Source organism: Bombyx mori, chromosome 13 (genome assembly GCF_030269925.1).
Source record: "Bombyx mori chromosome 13, ASM3026992v2".
NCBI lineage: Eukaryota > Metazoa > Arthropoda > Insecta > Lepidoptera > Bombycidae > Bombyx > Bombyx mori.
Window position 1 is genome coordinate 11472040 of NC_085119.1, and position 21222 is coordinate 11493261.

The window sequence follows — 21222 nt, forward strand, 5'->3', positions numbered from 1 at the left end:
TTTTTTGATTAAAAATAGAATCTCAGTGATCAGTTGGCAGCGGTTGGAACCGGCGCCTTGAACGAAGAAATTATTGTCGCATACAAAAATGTTTACCGAGGCATTTAAATGTTTTAAGCAGAGTAATAAATGAACTTATAATGTTCTCTTTACATCTATAGAAATATGTCAAACGAGAAAATAAGCCGCCAATCAAACGTAGATGAGATGAACAAACTGCTAAGCTATTGTCTTCATTTGGATAATGCTTCTCCTACTTTACTATCTAAAACTCACAGGTGTTTGTATGTAGAAATAGGAGCCATGAAATGTCACAGCACAAATAAGCATTTGCAATTTTATTACATTTCATAGATGCTGACCTGTGCTTAAATGCTTTGTGAGGATCTCAAGAAAACCTTGTGTCATCTTCTAGGAAGATTTTGTTTCAAATTACTTTCTCTTAAAAATTCATTGTATGTCTTCATTTAAGGTAATCATTGCTTTTGTATCCTAATAAAAACGAAAACAGCGGGTATAGTGATAATTAGGTTACGAGCACTTTTCGACATATAGAAAATCATATTTTCTTTTGCAATCCATCGCATATCTATAGGATCCTAATTTCACAATCCATTCATTAACTTTGGTTTTTGTTGTAATGCTGTTTCAAATTAGGTTATGTTATCAGATGATAGCTTGCTGACATTCTTTATGGCCGATTACTATTCGTCACAAGATCGATAAAATTAATGACGTATATCGAACATATAAGCAATTAAAACTCAATTTCGGTCAAGACATTTGAATTACAGGTTTACGAATCAATAAGCTATCAAATGATTGTACCTTATTTCTGTTGATCATCTCATATGCCGTCTTCCTTTATATCAACTTAAATACCATGTCCATATTTCGAAGTGTTACGAACCGGAAGTTTTCTGTGAGCGATTATCGTTTCACAAATACGAACTGGGTTCACAAGTGCTCACAGTGGACAGGCCGCTAGCGTCCTATTATATTGTTAATGTTATGGGTTCAGTTGTATTTTCTTTTGCTGGTGTAAGCGATATAAGTAATTTGATAAAGTAGTTTTTTTGTTGGTCTAACTTGACTCACGATCTTATAGTCTACTTAACATTGGGTGTGTAGGTATCACTAGATGTTCTATAATGAGCTACCTTTGTGAAACGCCGATAGAGTTTTGTTTCGCGCTTATCATTTGTTATATCAAACACGTGATTTACATAATACTATATTATTATATCTATGTCTCGTGTCTTTATTTGCATAGTACTAATTGAAAAGGTAGTTAGGTCTCCGAGTATCACATAAAATTTACAAGGTTTACGCAAGGGCGGATCCAGCTTTGGCACCAGGAGGGGGTCACATAGTAAAATTTTCGATGCGTTCATTCCGCCATCATACAAAGTTATTATATTATATTAAATTAATTAAATATTGAAGGTATGTAGTTACATAAAATCTGTATGGTGACAAAATATATAAATAAAATCATTATGTTCAATTAGTGGTTCTCCTAAGTCTTGGAAGCAGCTCAGGGGGGGGGGGGGTCATGATCCCCATGACCCTCCCCCTGGATCCGCCTTTGGGTTTACGTGAAACACTATTTTCACATTGTGCTATTTTACGCTGTTTATATATTTTGTCGCACAATCATAGTGGTGCCCTTTAAATTATATAATATATGTATGTATTACATAATTTTTAGGGTTGACGAAATGAAATACGTGATAATTGTCAACTTAATTACCGGAACAAATGATGTGGCCAATCGTTTTCAACACAATAAATTTAAAATTATCATAGTTGAAAAATAATATCATAATAATGATGATTACTTAATTATTGTGTTACGTTAATTGTTGATAGCTGTTTAAGTTCACTGTGATTTTCCAGAGATTTTTCTGCTACGTAGCATTTGACTTTGAAATGAACTACCGTCCTCGGCGTTGAGCGCTATGACATGTTTTTCTTCAAACGAGGTTTGCAGAGGTACTCGGTAGGCAGCACCTTGGCTGTCCCCCTGGCAATGCTGACGACCATGAGCGACGGTAACCACTCACCATCACGTGGGATATACGCTCGTCTGACTAGGGCAAATGTATGATTGCTGTATTTTGAAGTCGTCGTGCCCTAAAAGATAAGACGTCCGGTGCATTTGTGTTGAACGATACACGGGGTGCTCGAATCCCAGACGGGTACCAATTTTTCTAATGAGATACGTACTCAACAAATTTTAATGTTCACGATTGACTTCCACGGTGAAGGAATAACATCGTGTAATAAAAATCAAATTCGCAAATTTTAATTTGCGTAATTACTGGTGGTAGGACCTCTAGTTAGCCCGTGCGGGTAGGTACCACCACCCTGCCGTGAAGCAGTTATGCGTTTCGGTTTGAAGGGTGGGTAGCCGCTGTAACTATACTTGAGAACTTAGAACTTATATCTCAAGGTGGGTGCCGGTAGATGTCTATGGGCTCCAGTAACCACCTAATACCAGGTGGGCTGTGAGCTCGTCCACCCATCTAACCAATAAATAAAAAAAAATAAAAAAAAAAAAAAAAACAATAAGGCATTGCAAACGTTGTATTATGAGCCCAATCTTGAAATGTGAACACGAGAATTTGAACGGACCTACAAATGCGTTGATGATTACAGAACTACGATGTTTAATATTGTCCTAATAAAAGGTTTACGATTTATTACATACAATTTCAAGAACATTTGATCACACCATCACGTGCCCCCGCCATTGGAGCCGATAATTAGCTTGTCTTCTTAAAGTAAAATTTGACATTTAGCGAAGTTATGAAAAATAAAATGCGAGATATTTACATAATTTTTAATTGGATACATATCAAAGCTGCAATCGGAGCTGCAATTATATTGGAAAGAAGCCAAAGAATTTGTATGATAACTAGTGAGAGCCGGTCACGCTCCATTGTGACGAGCGCGAAGTGTATGAAAAACATCGACTTCTTGAAAATGAAATCTATGCTGCCCATCGTAGCTAGTAATAGCAATTGCACGAATTTTCATCTCAATCAGAAAATGCGCACAGGACATACTTACAGAAATTTATAAAGATTGTGTCATGAATCGAAAGATACGAGTTTTCAACCCCGATCCCCTCAGGTCGACGTTATTAATGTATTTTCCCATAATTTAGTCTTACTAATAATATCGTTATCATATTAAAATTTTGCTAATCCAAGTTTTTAGTTACGTTAAGACAATAACTTATGGTAGCAGGTGGGCTGGTCTCGGTAGGTAGCAAAATCCTACCTATACTTTCCTGCTGCAAAGTCAAATGCTATGCCGAATGCTGCCTTATTGAAGAAGAAGATTTGAAGAAGAGTGATACCAACCTTAGACAACCAATTCAGATTATCACTTCTTGTGGCATTAAGACATATGGCCTTCGAGAATGTAACATACTAGGAAATTAATTATATTTGGCCCTCGTGAAAACAACTAATTGCTTTTGAACGTAGTAACGTTATGTTGTTTAACATCACCACCATGAAGTTTGTTTTCAAAGCTGTGCCAATTTTTTGTTTTCAAGGTTTTACATGCTAATATAGGCATGGTTATCCTTCGGACGTGGGTAGAGGAAGGTGGGCGAAAATATTTCTGAACGTATTTTTTTTTGTGTTTTGCCAAACGAGAATGATTTATGGCCAAGTGAATATTAAAATAAACGCTTCGAAATGATATTTTTGAATACAAATCTTTGGTAACAACGAAACAAAAAATAAACGACATAAACAAATTTTGTTCGTTTTGTGTTTTGTTATTGTAGGAAAACATTTCTAGCTCATTAAACCCGCTGCATAGACGTTCAAGATGTTTTGCCAATTTTTTTTTGTATTCCGACTTGGCTTGTGCTTTTTTATATTAATGTTGCTATTTAAGAATTTTTGTTATTATTTTCTCTCTCGTTTTTGCTTCTTGATGAGTTTGAAGAAACTCACAGGGCACTTGGTGTTGTGTAGAAACCGGACTCTAATGATATTGCAACGTAAATGTTTACGTCTACCACGAAACGACGAGACTTGACGAGATCGAAGCTTGTTTTTTATTACACGAAATAATTCCTTTAACATTTGAGGTTGATTGATTGATTGTGAACATGGGCTATAAGTACATATTTTTCTAGAAAAATCGTATTGGCCTGCAGAATCAGACCCTGCATAGTTAAATCACTCGATTTTCCTGCCGAATCCCGCCGCGCTCTGCTGTAGCTATAGATATAAAAAATTAAAAAAACCCATGCGTTGAAGCTACTCCTATTCTATTTTTTTTATAGATTATGTGGTTGGACGAGCTCAGGGGCCGCCTGGTGTTTAGTGGTAACCGGAGCCCGTAGACATTCACAACGTAAATGCCGCCACCCACCTCGAGACATGAGTTGTAAGGTTTCAGTTTTAACAGTACAACGGTTGCTCTACCCTTCAAACCGAAACGCATTACTGCTTCACGGCAGAATTAGGCATTTGTTGTACGTTGATGATAATATTATTATGTCAAAATTAAGAAGTGAAGCGCGAATAACTATGATTTTTTCTGGCTGTGAGCCGAAGCGAATAACTACTGTACCAAGTTTCTGATTAACTACAAACTCATAAATAAAATGCGAATGCGATGTCGATAAATATTCAGTAGTGAAGCGCATAATTTTTAAAGAAACATTTGCCATACGTAACTGCTAGTAATGATTGTGTCAATAACTAGTTTTGTCTTTAAATAGAGCGCAACATTGTTGTATAACGTATCACTGACCGGCGACTACGCATTTGGCACAATCGGTCAAATCACTTTTGACACTCACGCTTAATGAATGAGTTTAGGTCTGAAGAGTTCCACGTGTTTACGTGATAACTGTATTGACGGAATTAACGGAGTCTTTGTCGAACATACGATTTAAAAGTACAAACACTTTTCATTGCATAGACGGTTGTAGCTCATGGCTTGGTCTGTTCTGGTCTAGAAATGAAAGCATACTAAACGTTCTGTCACCAGTATTTACGCAAATTGATAAAATTCGCTGTTTGATTTGTTAACCACTCGTTTTTATTGCTCTAGGTTTATATTTATTATGTACTGTATGTATGTATACTTATAGTTGAAAATTGTATCCTAATAGTATTCATAATAATAATAAAGAATAGTCAGAAAATTCTTGCAGATAGACGAAAACGAAATTGCCCCTCTTAATAACATACCGTCAACATAAATTTTCCTCACTACACGCTGTATTCACTTGGTTGAGGCCCGTGGATGTGGTTCGGACTAGCCAAAGTGCTAAGAAAAGATTACCTTTCCGAAAATAATAATAATAATAACAACTGGGAAAAAATCACGCACGGTCATTCAAATCAAATCAAATCAAAACATTTTTATTCAACATAAATGAAAGTACATACTTGTTGAACGTCAAAAGAACTACCGCCAATTCACAAAAACTAACCTCCGTCCTGAGAAGAATTGGCAAGAACCTCAGCGGGCACGATTTTTTTTTTTTTTTAATAATAGCCTTTTTTTTTTAATTTTCATTGGGCCCCAAATTAGGATTCCTTGTGTTATGGTACCAGAGACTGACATACACACTTACATACTGTTAATACTGGTAATAATGTTGTATGGATTCGCCATTAGAAGAAAAATAGGTAAATATCAGATAAATATTTTGACGAGCTTGAGAACTCATCCGGAAATACGAAAGGCCCCGATTCAATTTAAAAGGTTTTGATTTGACGTTGTTTAAAAATAGTGACGGATTGGAAACATAAATGAACGTCGTCACCATATTGGAGTCGTTTAGGGTTCCTTTTAATGTCTCTTACCAACCAGCCCATTGCGATGTTTTCACGATGAGCTTTATTGTGAGCCTTTCATAAGTTCTGCTACAAACTAGTTTGAAAAATAGTATTTCTCCTGTTATATAGTGCCCAGTATTGTCCATGGTCATGGCCATGAATGAATGGCCATAGACCATTCATCAATAGCCGAGCCGCCTGTTGGTCAGCCTCCTTTTTTTTCCCTACCTATGCTGATAGCCTTGAGAGGCTATTTCAGCTTCACCCTAACATGTAGGTGAGCTCACGGGGCTCAGACCGGAAGTGTTGCTAACACTGGCCCTAGCATAGCAGTGCTTCGGAGATATTACCACCTGATCGGAAATGCGACCCACTGCGAAGCTCCGGCGAGAAACTCAGTGGGCTGTATCTATTGGTTAATTCGCTCATGGAGCCCTTCGTCACAAGCGACGGGTTCGATGAGGACAGTGACCATTCGGTCTACAGGATCGGGTATGTAATTCCCAGCGGCCACGGCAAGAGGGCTCTCATGTCGTGTCGCCTTCTCAAAGTGGCGCAATGATGCCGACTGTAGATAGTTACTGACTGAGTCAAACTCCAGGTCATCATGGAGATCCACGTTCCTTAGGAACCATGGTGCTCCGACGGTTATCCTGCAAAAACGGGATTGAATAATTTGAAGGGGTTTCAAGTTGGCGCGGTCCGCATGAAGTGTTGTAGGTCATGACGGGGTGTATGCAATTTCTATAGAGTGCCAGCCTCCATTTTAATGTACCTAATAATCATTTTAATAACAATTAAAAAGCGTTATGGTATCCTAGAATCTACAAAAAAAAACAATGAAAACTAGAAACATAACAATCTCGACTGAGAGTGTATGAGGTACTTGTAAATTGTGAACCACCAGCTATTCGCAAACTGAATATTACATAGTCTAACTATTTGGAGCTATAAATTTTTATCTCAGTCGATACTTCGACTGGAATAGCGTCGCCAATATTGCCATATTTAAGGCCAATCGTTAAGGCAATCAATATCAATTCATATAACTAGTTGACGAATTTAGGTGTAGTCTTATTTATGTCTGTTGCGTACTACGTAACCTTCGATCAACAATAGTAACTAGATAAAGGGATACGTACAAAATTAAAGCAAAAACTGTCCGCGTGAATATATACTTATATAGCTACATTCGTTTACTAACAAACGGAGAAAAAAGTTTTGAAACACTTTTACGTTCAAACTAATAACAACTATGGCACCTAGTAATAAAGTCACAAATCTCCAAAACATTATCTAATACTTACGATCATTCGTCACATAAAACGAGCAAAGCAATAAATTACTCCTGTCACTTACCAATAAAAAGACATATTTTAAACAACTTTTAATGTTAAATCAATCTTAAGGCGCAACAAATAAAGTAACTTTTCCCTTAATTGCTCTGAGAACTAACATCGTTTTGCTTTATTTATTTTTGCTTTTTGAAATGCCGATTTCTATTTACTACAGGAGGTAAGGGAGTCGCGCTTAATACTAAAATAATTTATTAATGAATTAAAGTAAAAGTTTAGTTGTTTACTTTTTATGTTTTGGAAATGTACGTTTGTTAGTATCTATACATTACTTATTATTTTATTAGCGTTACGTTTTTGTGTAATATATATTTTTAAGTTTTCGCGACCAGTGCACATAATAAAACAACGTTTAAACGGTTTCAAGCGTGGTATTTTTATTACAATGTTTCGGCCACGTTTCAGTAGCCGTGAGCACGGAAGGCAAAGATGTCCAGTGTCAATAAGCGGAGTTCTTAGCTGGCTTATAAAAGTCATCTCTTGTTTCTCTGGCGACAATCGAGATCCATTCTGCACACGTGATTGCTAGGAAAGCTAAGTATCTAATGAGAGTCCAACAAACAGACACAAAAGTAGCATTAACCAATTTTAACCAACTAATTTTGAAGGGCTGCTAACAAATTTTAAAAAATTATTACAACACAAATCTACTCCATGCATTTACTGTTCTGTTAAGCAAAAGTTTGTCCATGTGTTGGCCGAGCCTTGGCCAACATTTGTAGCGGTGGTTAAAAATCGGTAATTTTGTTCAAAATTTAATATTATTTATAAGTTTAAAGCTTACAATATAGTTTATACTTCATGTACTTACCGAAAGTAAGATACTCCGGCCGTTAAATTGCTTTTTCGGGCCTTATTTTTGCAACTTTTGAATACACACTGCGGTATTGTGAGACGGGTTGACATTGGCAGTGTTTGAAGTGAACTAAACAAAATAAGAGCTCACATTTCAAGTGCGCTGTTATTTGACGAGACGGATTTTATGCACCGACCCGAAATCTAGTTACTATTGTTGATCGAAGTACGTAACAGTACACGACAAGGTTATGGTTTTTGCGGGATTCTTGATGACTTTTAAGAAGACGTTCTATAGTAGTATGTATTGTTGATATACCAAAAAAAAATAACTTTCAGGTCATCTTTGCTGATATTTAAATAGGCTTGGAGTGTTTTTATACATACCAAATCTTTACATCGTTGTATATTATATTTGAGAATACAATGGATTCTGACGTTAACTTTGCTCAATATTTAGAGCGATCACTATCAGCAATGTATTCAATGTAAATCTGTTGTGCGTTCCGGTTTATCAAGAAAATCTTGTTATGCCTCAGTTAAGTGTTTAACAAGAGATTTTCCTTCATGCTAAGAATTTCACGTAATATATGAACTTAAGAACAAAATGCTGTTATTATTATTATTATTTTATCCATAAATGAAATATAGGAAATATGTATTGATTTCTAATGTTGCACACAAGAGAGATGTATTTGGTGGGCCAGATTTTTTTATGAAGGAATATTTTTGTATTTAATAATTCCAAATTAAGTTAAATTTAAATTCTTAAAAATAAACGAAAACACTTGTATAATTTCATTCAGTTCCTTCACTTCGAATTTTCGAGATTGTAAAAGTCTTTAATATCAAATGGTTTTTTTATTTAAAATACTTATAATATCCATGACACTAACAGTACAGCCTGATACTAAAGAACAGACACCAAAGAGGACAATCAATAGATTTTTCCAAAAAATCCAATTCCATCTGCCCAGATCTTCCCATCTAAATACTGTCTCGATTACACCTGGTATTATGAGTCCCAGTATGGAGTAGAACAGTGCTCCGACAATGTTGATGATCTGTTCCAGCATAGGCAATGCTATGCCTATTCCACCTAAAGAATAAATTGAAGTTTTTTTATTTGGAGTTTTAATTTTACATTGGATTACCATGCGAAGTTCCATATATACTGAGGTGCCTTTTTAAATTTGGTCAATACTTGTGATTGTTGGATGTACCCACCTCTCAAGTATTTGTCAGTCGCTTGAAATCTCCGGGAGAGACAGTTAATGCTTTTGAACCGTATGCACTACTATTGGGAAGTACTCTGAGATATTGTTTGTCTTTTTTACCACTTTCACACTGACAGAGTTTTATTAAATCTCAGCCCTGTAGTTCATTATTATGGAGTACCTTAGTCAGATTGGGTTTTTTCATTGCTCCTGAATGGCACATAGGCTTATGGTCCATCAGGTTGTATGACGCCACAACGTGAATATCGTCACCAAGAAAAGGAGTCGAATTAAGAATATGCTAATTTTTTTTCGAGGTAATGATTCAAGCTCGTAATACGTCTTGTTACCAAAATCCAGCTTGTATTGATTAGTCATCGCGTTGAAGGAAATCGATCCAGGGAATCATGGATTGAAAAAAAACTAGTGGAACTAGAAATAATGAAAAATGGACAAGTCTAAAGTGCAGTACTCGCCACAGAATATTGGGATCAGTTACTAAGCCAAATTAAAAGGAGGGATTTAATGCTTTCCGATATCTTTGTTTTTTTGTCCCACTTTTGTCCAATTGACTTTTATAATCTCTGTTTATTTGAAAACTAGTAATACGCACCACAAATCCAAACGCAAGAGGTCCTGGCGAGTATTTGTGCAAAATTACGATACTCCTTCTTGATGTGTGGTTCCGCATATCGGGTGAATATATCTAGTACCACAAAGAAGTGAAGTGGGTATGTAAAGAATATTGATAGTGCTATAAAAGTTTTAGCGCACACGGCTGGCCTGTAATGAGAAGTTTTTTGATTTTTTATTGTTTAGATTGGAGCACGAGTTCACGGCATACCAAGTGTTCAGTGGTCACCGGAGTTCATGGTCATCAACAATGCAATCATCATCAATGCAAATGTCGCCACCCACCTTGAGACGTTACTTCAAAGTCTCAGTTTTACATTACGATGGCTGCCCCATCCTCCAAATCGAAACTTATTACGGCAGAAATACGCAGGGTAGTCGTACCTTTCCGTACAGGCTTACAAGACACCCTGCCACCAGTAGTTATGCAAATTATTATTTTTGCCGGTTTGATTTTCATTACACGATGATATTTTTTAATCGTGGCAATTCGTCGTGAACATTTAATTTTGTAAAGTACATATTTCATTACAAAAACTGGTATCCGCCTTCGGGATTCGAACATTGGCACAGTTGCATCGCTTGATACAAATGCACCAGGTGTCTTATCATTTGGGCTACGACAGCTTCAAAGATCCCTTTTCTCAATGTGCAATAATATATTATATATTGGCATCTATTTCTGGTATATTTCTGCCGTAATACTTCAGTCTGAAGGATCTTCACCGTGTAATTCTATAATATTTCTGTGTAGTATTTGGATCTTTTTCATATTTGAGTTTCAGTAATCGAATATATTCAGTGGAACTGTGAGATCATCTATCATCACGCACTGTAATATAAATATATAACAAAATATATTACCAGTCGTCAATAGGTAGGTTCAGTGTTATAGATCCTCTAAGTACATCTCCGTATCTGAAGTAGCCGAATAAGCCAAGAATAGAATACATGAGCATGATAGTTGACATAGCTACGACGAGGACACTAGGGCACCCTAGAAAATGCTGCGGTTTTTTCATTGTATTTTCAACTGGCATCACTACTCCGATGCCTTCCATCGCAAATATAACCGTGCTGAAAGATGGTTGAGTTGTTTTTAAATTCAATGGTCAAGCTATAAGGCGCTGTCATAATTGGCAAAGATAATTGATTTTTCTACCTTGATAGTTTTCTTGAATAATACAGCTTTGGAAATTTTATCTGAATATCATATGAGATGGTTGTGTATTTTTATCAACTATTAACCAGCGGTGTTCATTCAATGCCATAATATATGTACACGTATAAGTCGAAGCCAGCGCTTTAAGCTATCTCGTTAAACTATCACAATGCGAAATATCGATCACTGGCCTGAATGATATGATGTACATTTTTTGATTTGAGTATTTATCCAAGTCTACCAACTACTCGTCAGTAAATATTTTTTAAAAAAGAGAAACTACCAAAATTTTATTAGTATCCACAAATCGCGTTAATGCAACAAAAACAAACCCTCTGATAGATTGACCGAAAATGATACTTACGACAAAAAAGCCGGGAGTCTAGACAGATCCCCTGAGATTCTTTTATCAGTAAAATTAATTTCGTCTCCAAATATATAGTACATGCAGATAACGAAAGTTGCAATCAGTAGAATGTTTGCTATAAATGAAAACGGTGCCAACCATTTTAAGTGCCTGATCTGTACCATCAGGCAAAGTGGCACGAGTATGATTAAACAATAATATTCCACAGGCAGGACTGTTGTAGTGACGTATTCATCGAACAACTGAAAATTAAACAAATTAGATACAACGCTAATAATAGACAATACTAATAGAATAGACAGAACAAAGATATTGGTGGTAGCTTGTATTTTTATTTAATTTTTTTATACTCGTAAAAAAATTGGCTCTAAAATTAAAACAACATTTCAATATTGCGCATCACTAATCAATGGCACACCTCGACTATATTATTATTTGTTTTAGTGAAGCACTATGCTGTCAGGCTTAAAGGGTGAAATAACCGTTTGTTGACGATTTCTCTATTTTCCTCAATTTCTCAATTATGTTATTACTGCAACTTCAACCTTACTTATAAAGAAATATCGCGGTGTTCACTTTGAGATGTCTATTAGAGTCACTGCAAATAAATGATTTAAGAAGTTTATTATTATTATTAATATGTACAATATTCTCTAGTATGCAAGCGTCGAGATGGAGTCTTGTAGAACTACAAGATGAGTATTATTATACTGATGGAGATGGGATAGATTGAAATTCATTTTAAATGTGCTGTTGAGTGTTGAACGTTTCTTAGTAATACAAACCTGTTTTAAAGAATCAGCAATTAGAACGGTAAAAATACAGCAAACACCGATGTAGGTGAAGAATAAGGCAAATTCGGAAAATAATCTAAAAAAGGAAACAAAATTATGAATCAACTGAGAATTGTTTGGAGAAGAAGTTCACAAATTGTATTCATATTGTGATTACTGTGCAGCAAAAGCGAAAGGTCGTAACGACTTTGGTCCATGCTCGAATGCAGCTTTGCAAGTCTCCGAGTAGCTTAGAAGAGGTCGTCGCACGAGCTTGCAACATCCTCTTGATGTTTTCACCTGAAAATGACAAATGATTACAGTAACATTAATTATATTTAGCAAATAATAAGATAACAGCTATGTCTGCTTCATAACAGTAACAACGTGAGTCGCTTATCCGTAATGCTGACTCTAGTTCCTAACAGTAATTAGGCAAAAACATTTCGATTTGCTTTGATTATTATTTTGCCCATAAAGAGATCGTTTCGTAATGACGTAGAGAGATTTGCTTCGGTTCTATTCTACCAGCCCACAGACGGCCACTACTGGACTTAGGCCTACCCCAAGCCTCGCCACAAAGATCGGTCCTGCGCTGCCTGCATCTAGTAGATCCCTGCGAACCTCACTTGGTCGTTCGTTCATATTGTCGAACGCCTACCCACGCTACGTCTTCCGGTACGCGGTCACCACTCAAGAGATTTGCTTGCCACTAATTAATTAGAACGTGATCTCTGTTACTTATACTTAGCATATAACCCTCCTAGTCCATCTTAGAAAAGTGTACGTAAATGTAACGAGCTTTATCTGACTCGGTGGTGCAGTAGTTTGCGAATCTGACCTCTGGGTCTTGGGTTCGTTTCTGACTTTTGATCTGAATAATATGTATATATTTGTACGTATGTTCATATATAAGTATGCAATATAGGTATGCACGAATGACCGTGTATAATCTCCAAGATTTTTCATTTATTTTGTTATTAAATGTATATTGTTATTATAATAAATGTCCATCACTAGTAATTTGGTTTTGTTTTTTTTTCCTATCTAAGCCGATAGCCTTGAGAGGCTATGTCAGCGTAACCTAACAAGAAGGTGAGCTCACGGGACTCAAACCTGACGATGTTACTAGCACTGACGCTAGAAAGAGCAGTGTTTCGCAGAATCTACCACCGGATCGGAAACGCGACCCACTTAGAAAATCTGGAGAGAAACTCAGTGAGCTGTGTCTGTGGGTTAATTGGTTCCGATAACAATATACGTAATTTATTAGATTAAAAAAAAATACTTACGAATATATGCACACAGTGTCCACAAACAAATGCAATGACGATTGTTCCAATAATGCCGACTGCCCAGCCCGAATTGGAGAAAGCCAGTGGCATAGCAAGTAGGCCAGAGCCCAACGAAGATTTAATCAGATTCGCTAATGACCTGATATCTCTGTGGATTGCATGACGAGGCACATATAGTAATCAATTTACATTAGTTAATGGAAAAACTTCTATAAAAATATGTAAATGATTGTAAGTACTTGAGTAATACGTAACATGGAATTCAAAATGCAAATTTATGTTATGCAAAATTATGTTTTTATTGTATAAACCACAGATACAAATCTTATTTAATGTTGATCTGTCCAGATTGTTATTGCATAGATGGATGATCCTTTAGACATGATGACGAAGTCTCAATTGTAGTGTATAATAGTCCTTTAGCTGGTGAGCATGACTTCTTCGCAGCAGAAATAGGCAGAATGGTGAAGCTTATCCGTGCGGGCAGATGACAATCACAATGCGCTGGTATAACGCTCAAAGAACGCTATTGTTCGTTCTTCGGTGAATGTCTCAGTCGCCTTTTACGATACCCACGGAAAGAGATATTGTGGTAGTGCATACATGCTAAATACAATATGCTTTAAGAGAAATATAGGCGTTTTTAAGATTAGTTTAAAATTTATTTTATCTGACCATCACCATCAAGGACAATTTAAGCTAAGATACCACTAATGTGTATCAAGAATGGAAAATTACCTAGTTCATCAATTTAGTTTTAAAACAGATCCATTGCATTTTATAGTCATTAACTGTAAATGGATAATTAAGTAGAATTTATTTGTTAAATTCCTCAAAGTTACTGTGTTTGTGTCGAAATAACTGGCGTAGTTTTGTTAATTAGGAACCATTCAGTGACCGAACTCATCATACGCTTTAATTATGAAATTAAATTTTGACACTTTGAATTAATTAACACCACATGAGTGATGACGATTTTTAAAACAAACTACTGTTTATGGAAAATTACATTTAATTAAATGCATGGTTGTAAATTAGTAACTAAAGGTTTGCGAAGGGCACTCTGCGTTGGCCCAGGATTAAGCTCAAGCTTAATGAGCTGGAAGCGGAGCTGGCGACGAAAATTAGTACCCTTAATATGCCTGAGAGGAGCGGATGAAGGAGCCATTCTCCGTATCCCTCCACCGGCTTTGTTGCCTGCTCTCAAATCGGCCTGCCCTCATTTGTCCACTAGGGAATGAGAGGGCAATCGATGCTTCTCGGCTTAGGCCCGCTCCGATATCCTGGCTAAAATGCTGGGGTGGCAGTTCGTCCCAAATGACTCTGTACCCTCAAGAGGCCACATTCCACCAGTAGGTGGAAGAGAGCGTAGTAAGCCTACTCTTCTCCCCGGTGCCACCGTTGGGAGATGATTAATTCATCATTCCCGCTGAATTGCGCCTCTCCACCAAGCGAATGAAGAGGCGCAAGGCGCCGGGTGCGGATGGTACTCCTACCCTAGCATTCTTCCACTTACCCGAAACAGTCTTGTCTTATATGATACGACTGTTCAATTCCATTCTGTCTACAGGGCACTTTTCGGGAATTTGGAAATCGGGCAAGCTGATAAGCGTGCTCAAGCCCGGCAGGAATAGGAGAAAGCCCTCCAGTTATCGTCCGATCACCCTGTTGTCGCATGTCGGCAAGTTGTTCGAGCGGCTGCTGCGGAGAGGGTTGTCGCCGCACATCGTTCTCAGACCCCCAGCAATTCGGGTTTCGTAGCGGTCAGTCGACAACGCTACATTTAGGTCGCATTATGCACCACTTGGCGAGTCGGTCCAACGGATCTGGGTGTGGAGTCACTCGAGGAGTTCATCCGGAAGTTAGCTCGTAATATTTACGAGGGGGCTGACCGTGGACCCCATGAGTACCTCCACAACATAGCTCTCTTGCACGCCAGATCACCTGATGATCTGGCATTACCGAGGGTGCTCCTGGAACCCCCTGCTATGGCAAGGTAGTCGGCTTAACCGGAGTGCTCATAATGAGTATTATTATTAATGATTAAAAGTTTCATGTCTAAAAAATGTCATAACTTGCAAAGACCTAAAAAAAGATACTGTTTTGTAATTGTCTATTTATTTGAAATATTTATTATTAAGTAAATCATAATATAATTACTTACGAATTTGGCTTCTCGATTTTACGATGTTCATACGGATTGTATTCGTCTTCCTTAACAGTCTTCCCACTCATTTTTTCTAGTTTAGGATACATTTGTTCAATAGAGATAACTTATATTGATTTTGTTACGAAAACTTAATGTTCCAAATGGCTTGGAACTCGACAGAAAGCGACTCCATTAAAATCGGGAAACAAAATGTGCTAGTTATGTACAAAAGACATTTTAATACTTCTACGTCTGTCCTGATGTAATTATTTTATTGCGACAATCTCGGTTATCTGCGATAAATTAAGATAAAATTTGCGTCGTAAACGATTGTCGTTTGTGTTTAGATTTCACCCGCGCGGTTTATTTAGGCTCGAAATTTCTCTTGGACTTCAAGATTTTATCTGACTCTTATGACATATGCTAACAATACATTTTTTTTATTGCCCGTGTAGGCAGACGAGTATACGGCCCACCTGTTGGTGAGTGGTTACCGTCGCCAATACCAGGGGCAAGCCGCTGCCTATCGCTTAATACTCTCCACAAGCCTCGTTTGAAGAAGGACATGTCATAGCACTCGGAAAACACCGTGGAGGGAAGCTCATTCCATAGCCGGATGGTACGTGGCAAACAATACCTCTCGTCAAGGCCGATCTGTTAGAACAGGGCTTTCCAGTGAATTCTGTGCACCGTATGCACACCGGTCGCGGTAGGGAGCCATATAATATGGTTCTAGTCGCTCTCCAGCCTACCCCCGAGGGTAAGAAAATCTTTAACACACAGACCGTCTGTAGGCTCTCTGGTATCGCTGTCGAAGCCCCCCATAAAAAAGGCACTCCTAGCCAGTGCCATAACTGTCAATTGTACGGGCACTCTTCCCGTAACTGTCACGCGCGCCCCCGATGTGTTAAGTGTTTGGGCGATCACGCCACGGCCCTCTGCGCTCGCGACCAAAAAACCGCGACGGAACCGCCTAGCTGCGTCCTGTGTCGAACACAGGGTCACCCCGCGAATTACCGTGGTTGCCCCCGAGCCCCTAAAATAAATCGCCGCGTCGCCCGCCAAAACCGCCTCCGAGCTTCCGGCCCAGACATCAAAGCCTCGGCACCCTCTGCGTCGCAGGCTAAGCCAGCGTTCGTTCCGGCGGCGGTGCCCAGTGTCTCGGCCTGGGCAAAACCGCTGCCGTACACGAACACGGCTACAACTCCCTCCTCCGCGATTCGTCCCGCCCCCGCGACTCGTCCCTCTCCCGCGACTTGCCCTCCGACCGCGTCCGACAATCTCGCTTTAGCGATCGACTTCTTTCAGTCGATCAACTTTGAGCGCGTTAACGCTTTGGGCGACGCCATTCGCGCTGCCTCCACTGCACAACACTTTATCGCCGTTGTGCAGGAATACGCCGACGTATACGCGTCATTAAATACGTACGTCCTCCCCTCACTCCGCCGGTAATCAATGGCGTATATAAGTAGAATAAAGCCCCTATCCGTAACGATAGGATTTTTTAACGCTTACGGTCTCGCAAATCAACGTGATCAGGTTTCTGACTTTTTGCGTGACCACCAAATTGATATCTTTTTAGTGCAGGAGACCCTACTTAAGCCCGCGCGCCGTGACCCTAAAATCGCGAACTATAACATGGTCAGGAACGACAGGCTCTCTGCCCGTGGTGGTGGTACCATCATTTACTATAGAAGAGCCCTGCATTGCGTCCCGCTCGATCCTCCCGCGCTCGCTAATATCGAAGCATCAGTGTGCCGAATCTCACTGACGGGACACGCGCCGATCGTTATCGCGTCCGTTTATCTTCCACCGGATAAGATCGTTCTAAGCAGTGATATCGAGGCGCTGCTCGGTATGGGGAGCTCTGTCATTCTGGCGGGCGACCTAAATTGTAAACACATCAGGTGGAACTCACACACCACAACCCCGAATGGCAGGCGGCTTGACGCGTTAGTCGATGATCTCGCCTTCGATATCGTCGCTCCGCTAACCCCGACTCACTACCCGCTAAATATCGCGCATCGCCCGGATATACTCGACATAGCGTTATTAAAAAACGTAACTCTGCGCTTACACTCGATCGAAGTAGTTTCAGAGTTAGATTCAGACCACCGTCCCGTCGTTATGAAGCTCGGTCGCGCTCCCGATTCCGTTCCCGTCACGAGGACTGTGGTGGATTGGCACACGCTGGGCATCAGCCTGGCTGAATCTGATCCACCATCGCTTCCGTTTAGTCCGGACTCTATCCCGTCTCCTCAGGATACCGCTGAAGCCATAGACATCGTAACGTCACACATCACTTCGACATTAGATAGGTCATCGAAGCAAGTTGTAGCGGAGGACTTCCTTCACCGCTTCAAATTGCCCGACGATATTAGGGAACTCCTTAGAGCTAAGAACGCCTCGATCCGTGCGTACGATAGGTATCCTACCGCGGAAAATCGTATTCGAATGCGTGCCCTACAACGCGACGTAAAGTCTCGCATCACCGAAGTCCGAGATGCCAGATGGTCTGATTTCTTAGAAGGACTCGCGCCCTCTCAAAGGTCTTACTACCGCTTAGCTCGTACTCTCAAATCGGATACGGTAGTAACTATGCCCCCCCTCGTAGGCCCCTCAGGCCGACTCGCGGCGTTCGATGATGACGAAAAAGCAGAGCTGCTGGCCGATACATTGCAAACCCAGTGCACGCCCAGCACTCAATCCGTGGACCCTGTTCATGTAGAATTAGTAGACAGTGAGGTAGAACGCAGAGCCTCCTTGCCAACCTCTGATGCGTTACCACCCGTCACCCCGATGGAAGTTAAAGACTTGATCAAAGACCTACGTCCTCGCAAGGCTCCCGGTTCCGACGGTATATCCAACCGCGTTATTAAACTTCTACCCGTCCAACTCATCGTGATGTTGGCATCTATTTTCAATGCCGCTATGGCGAACTGTATCTTTCCCGCGGTGTGGAAAGAAGCGGACGTTATCGGCATACATAAACCCGGTAAACCAAAAAATTATCCGACGAGCTACCGCCCGATTAGCCTCCTCATGTCTCTAGGCAAACTGTATGAGCGTCTGCTCTACAAACGCCTCAGAGACTTCGTCTCATCCAAGGGCATTCTTATCGATGAACAATTCGGATTCCGTACAAATCACTCATGCGTTCAACAGGTGCACCGCCTCACGGAGCACATTCTTGTGGGGCTTAATCGACCAAAACCGTTATACACGGGAGCTCTCTTCTTCGACGTCGCAAAAGCGTTCGACAAAGTCTGGCACAATGGTTTGATTTTCAAACTATTCAACATGGGCGTGCCGGATAGTCTCGTGCTCATCATACGGGACTTCTTGTCGAACCGCTCTTTTCGATATCGAGTCGAGGGAACCCGCTCCTCCCCACGACCTCTCACAGCTGGAGTCCCGCAAGGCTCTGTCCTCTCACCCCTCCTATTTAGCTTATTCGTCAACGATATTCCCCGGTCGCCGCCGACCCATTTAGCTTTATTCGCCGACGACACGACTGTTTACTATTCTAGTAGAAATAAGTCCCTAATCGCGAAGAAGCTTCAGAGCGCAGCCCTAGCCCTAGGACAGTGGTTCCGAAAATGGCGCATAGACATCAACCCAGCGAAAAGTACTGCGGTGCTATTTCAGAGGGGAAGCTCCACACGGATTTCCTCCCGGATTAGGAGGAGGAATCTCACACCCCCGATTACTCTCTTTAGACAACCCATACCCTGGGCCAGGAAGGTCAAGTACCTGGGCGTTACCCTGGATGCATCGATGACATTCCGCCCGCATATAAAATCAGTCCGTGACCGTGCCGCGTTTATTCTCGGTAGACTCTACCCCATGATCTGTAAGCGGAGTAAAATGGCCCTTCGGAACAAGGTGACACTTTACAAAACTTGCATAAGGCCCGTCATGACTTACGCGAGTGTGGTGTTCGCTCACGCGGCCCGCACACACATAGACACCCTCCAATCCCTACAATCCCGCTTTTGCAGGTTAGCTGTCGGGGCTCCGTGGTTCGTGAGGAACGTTGACCTACACGACGACCTGGGCCTCGAATCAATTCGGAAATACATGAAGTCAGCGTCGGAACGATACTTCGATAAGGCTATGCGTCATGATAATCGCCTTATCGTTGCCGCCGCTGACTACTCCCCGAATCCTGATCATGCAGGAGCCAGTCACCGTCGACGCCCTAGACACGTCCTTACGGATCCATCAGATCCAATAACCTTTGCATTAGATGCCTTCAGCTCTAATACTAGGGGCAGGCTTAGGGACCCCGGTAACCGTACTCGTCGAACTCGACAAAGAGGTCGACGTGCAACCTAACCCATGCATCAGCCCGCTGAGTTTCTCGCCGGATCTTCTCAGCGGGTCGCGATTCCGATCCGGTAGTAGATTCATTCGCGAAACAATTGCTCTTGAGTTCTTAGGTCTCCTTCGGAGGCGCTCGGGCAGTTGTTAGCAAATCCCACCCCTCTTGGCTGAGCCTTTGCTCGCCCACCTGTCCTGGTGAAACTGGAAAGGCCTTCGGGCCACCAGTAAACTTTCAATCATAAAAAAAAAAAAAAAAAAAAAAAAAACAATACCTCTGGAAACGCACTGTGGATGACCGCAGTGGCTCCAGGTAGTATGGATGAACTCTACCCCGATGGCGGGCGGTGCCATGGTAAAAACGAGATGAAGGTATCATCTCGAACAATTCCTCAGAGCACATCAGTTCTTTAAGCTATTTAAGAAAGAACTAAGTTCTTCTTCCTCTTCTTCTTAGTCGCATACTTCATTGGTGAAGGTCGTGTCCTTGAAAGGGCTTCGTTCGCTCTTTGTACAATCATCTTCCCCTTTGTTTGGTTTTCGGCCGGATCGAAGCGAAAAATCGAACTAAAATTCTACGAAGGTGTTATAGGACATTGTATAATTGTTCGATATCCGTATTCTGGAAACGAGTACTTGAAATTATTAATATTTTTTTAAGATGCTTGTTAACCATTCGAACATCAATCAATATTACTCCAAATTTTCGAACGACGTCTTCATTATTACCTACATTTATACAAATTCAAAACCACAAGATCTGGACACTCATCGCGTTCGTTTACCTAACAAAGAAACTCGCTTGTTAGAAGATCACAACAGCGTCATTGTTGTAATACAAAAAGAAGAACACAAAAATGTTTTTTCTGAACAGCTAACAAAGTAAAAGAAGACATTCAATTACTAATTAACCATTTGTCACACGAGTTAACAAATTATGTACACTTTAGAAACACCTCGAATATGCACACATAAAGCGTAATTTTGACTACTTATGCAGTAGATTATTAAGATTTTGTTTGAAAATTATTTTGAACAGCGAATGAGGTTAGTGTCTTGCCGACACGCTTGCGGCTTCTTTTACATGCTTCTAAATATTCGAAGCGTTGTCTTTTATGTTCAAAAAGCTTAAAATGTACTGTCGACAAATCGTCAACATGTTTTGCGCTTTGGATGTGTAATGCCAGTTAGCTTCATGAAACCGTGCAGCGTGTATTTTAGAACCATTTGAAATAAACTTTTTTAAATTCGAGAAAGCTCGGAGATTTTTTTTAAAACAAATCGTTGACTGATTAATTGACAGGAAAACATTCTGAGAATAGTAATCTAAT

At 40.0% G+C, this 21222-nt stretch overlaps 1 protein-coding gene across 1 annotated transcript; it reads right to left on the reverse strand.

Annotated features, from left to right (window-relative positions):
• Positions 1-8818: 8818 nt before the first annotated feature.
• Positions 8819-16202, reverse strand: LOC101745823 (proton-coupled amino acid transporter-like protein pathetic). Its single transcript, XM_004927752.5, has 8 exons — positions 15584-16202; positions 13417-13567; positions 12303-12424; positions 12137-12221; positions 11349-11593; positions 10687-10899; positions 9803-9972; positions 8819-9071 (listed from the first exon to the last, which is right to left on the reverse strand). Exons 1-8 carry the CDS (start codon positions 15673-15675, stop codon positions 8821-8823), a joined length of 1329 nt encoding a protein of 442 aa, XP_004927809.1. The 5' UTR covers positions 15676-16202; the 3' UTR covers positions 8819-8820.
• Between the last annotated feature and the right edge of the window lie 5020 nt (positions 16203-21222).

What these genes read in the sequence shown, in the direction of transcription:
- LOC101745823 (XM_004927752.5), bottom strand. Translation starts at nt 15,675, where the DNA reads ATGTATCCTAAACTAGAAAAAATGAGTGGGAAGACTGTTAAGGAAGAC. An exon ending in CCTTTCGCTTTTGCTGCACA is followed by an intron (nt 12,222 to 12,302) that starts GTAATCACAATA and finishes TTCCTTTTTTAG; the next exon opens with ATTATTTTCCGAATTTGCCT. An exon ending in CTCTTGCGTTTGGATTTGTG is followed by an intron (nt 9,072 to 9,802) that starts GTGCGTATTACT and finishes TTTATTCTTTAG; the next exon opens with GTGGAATAGGCATAGCATTG.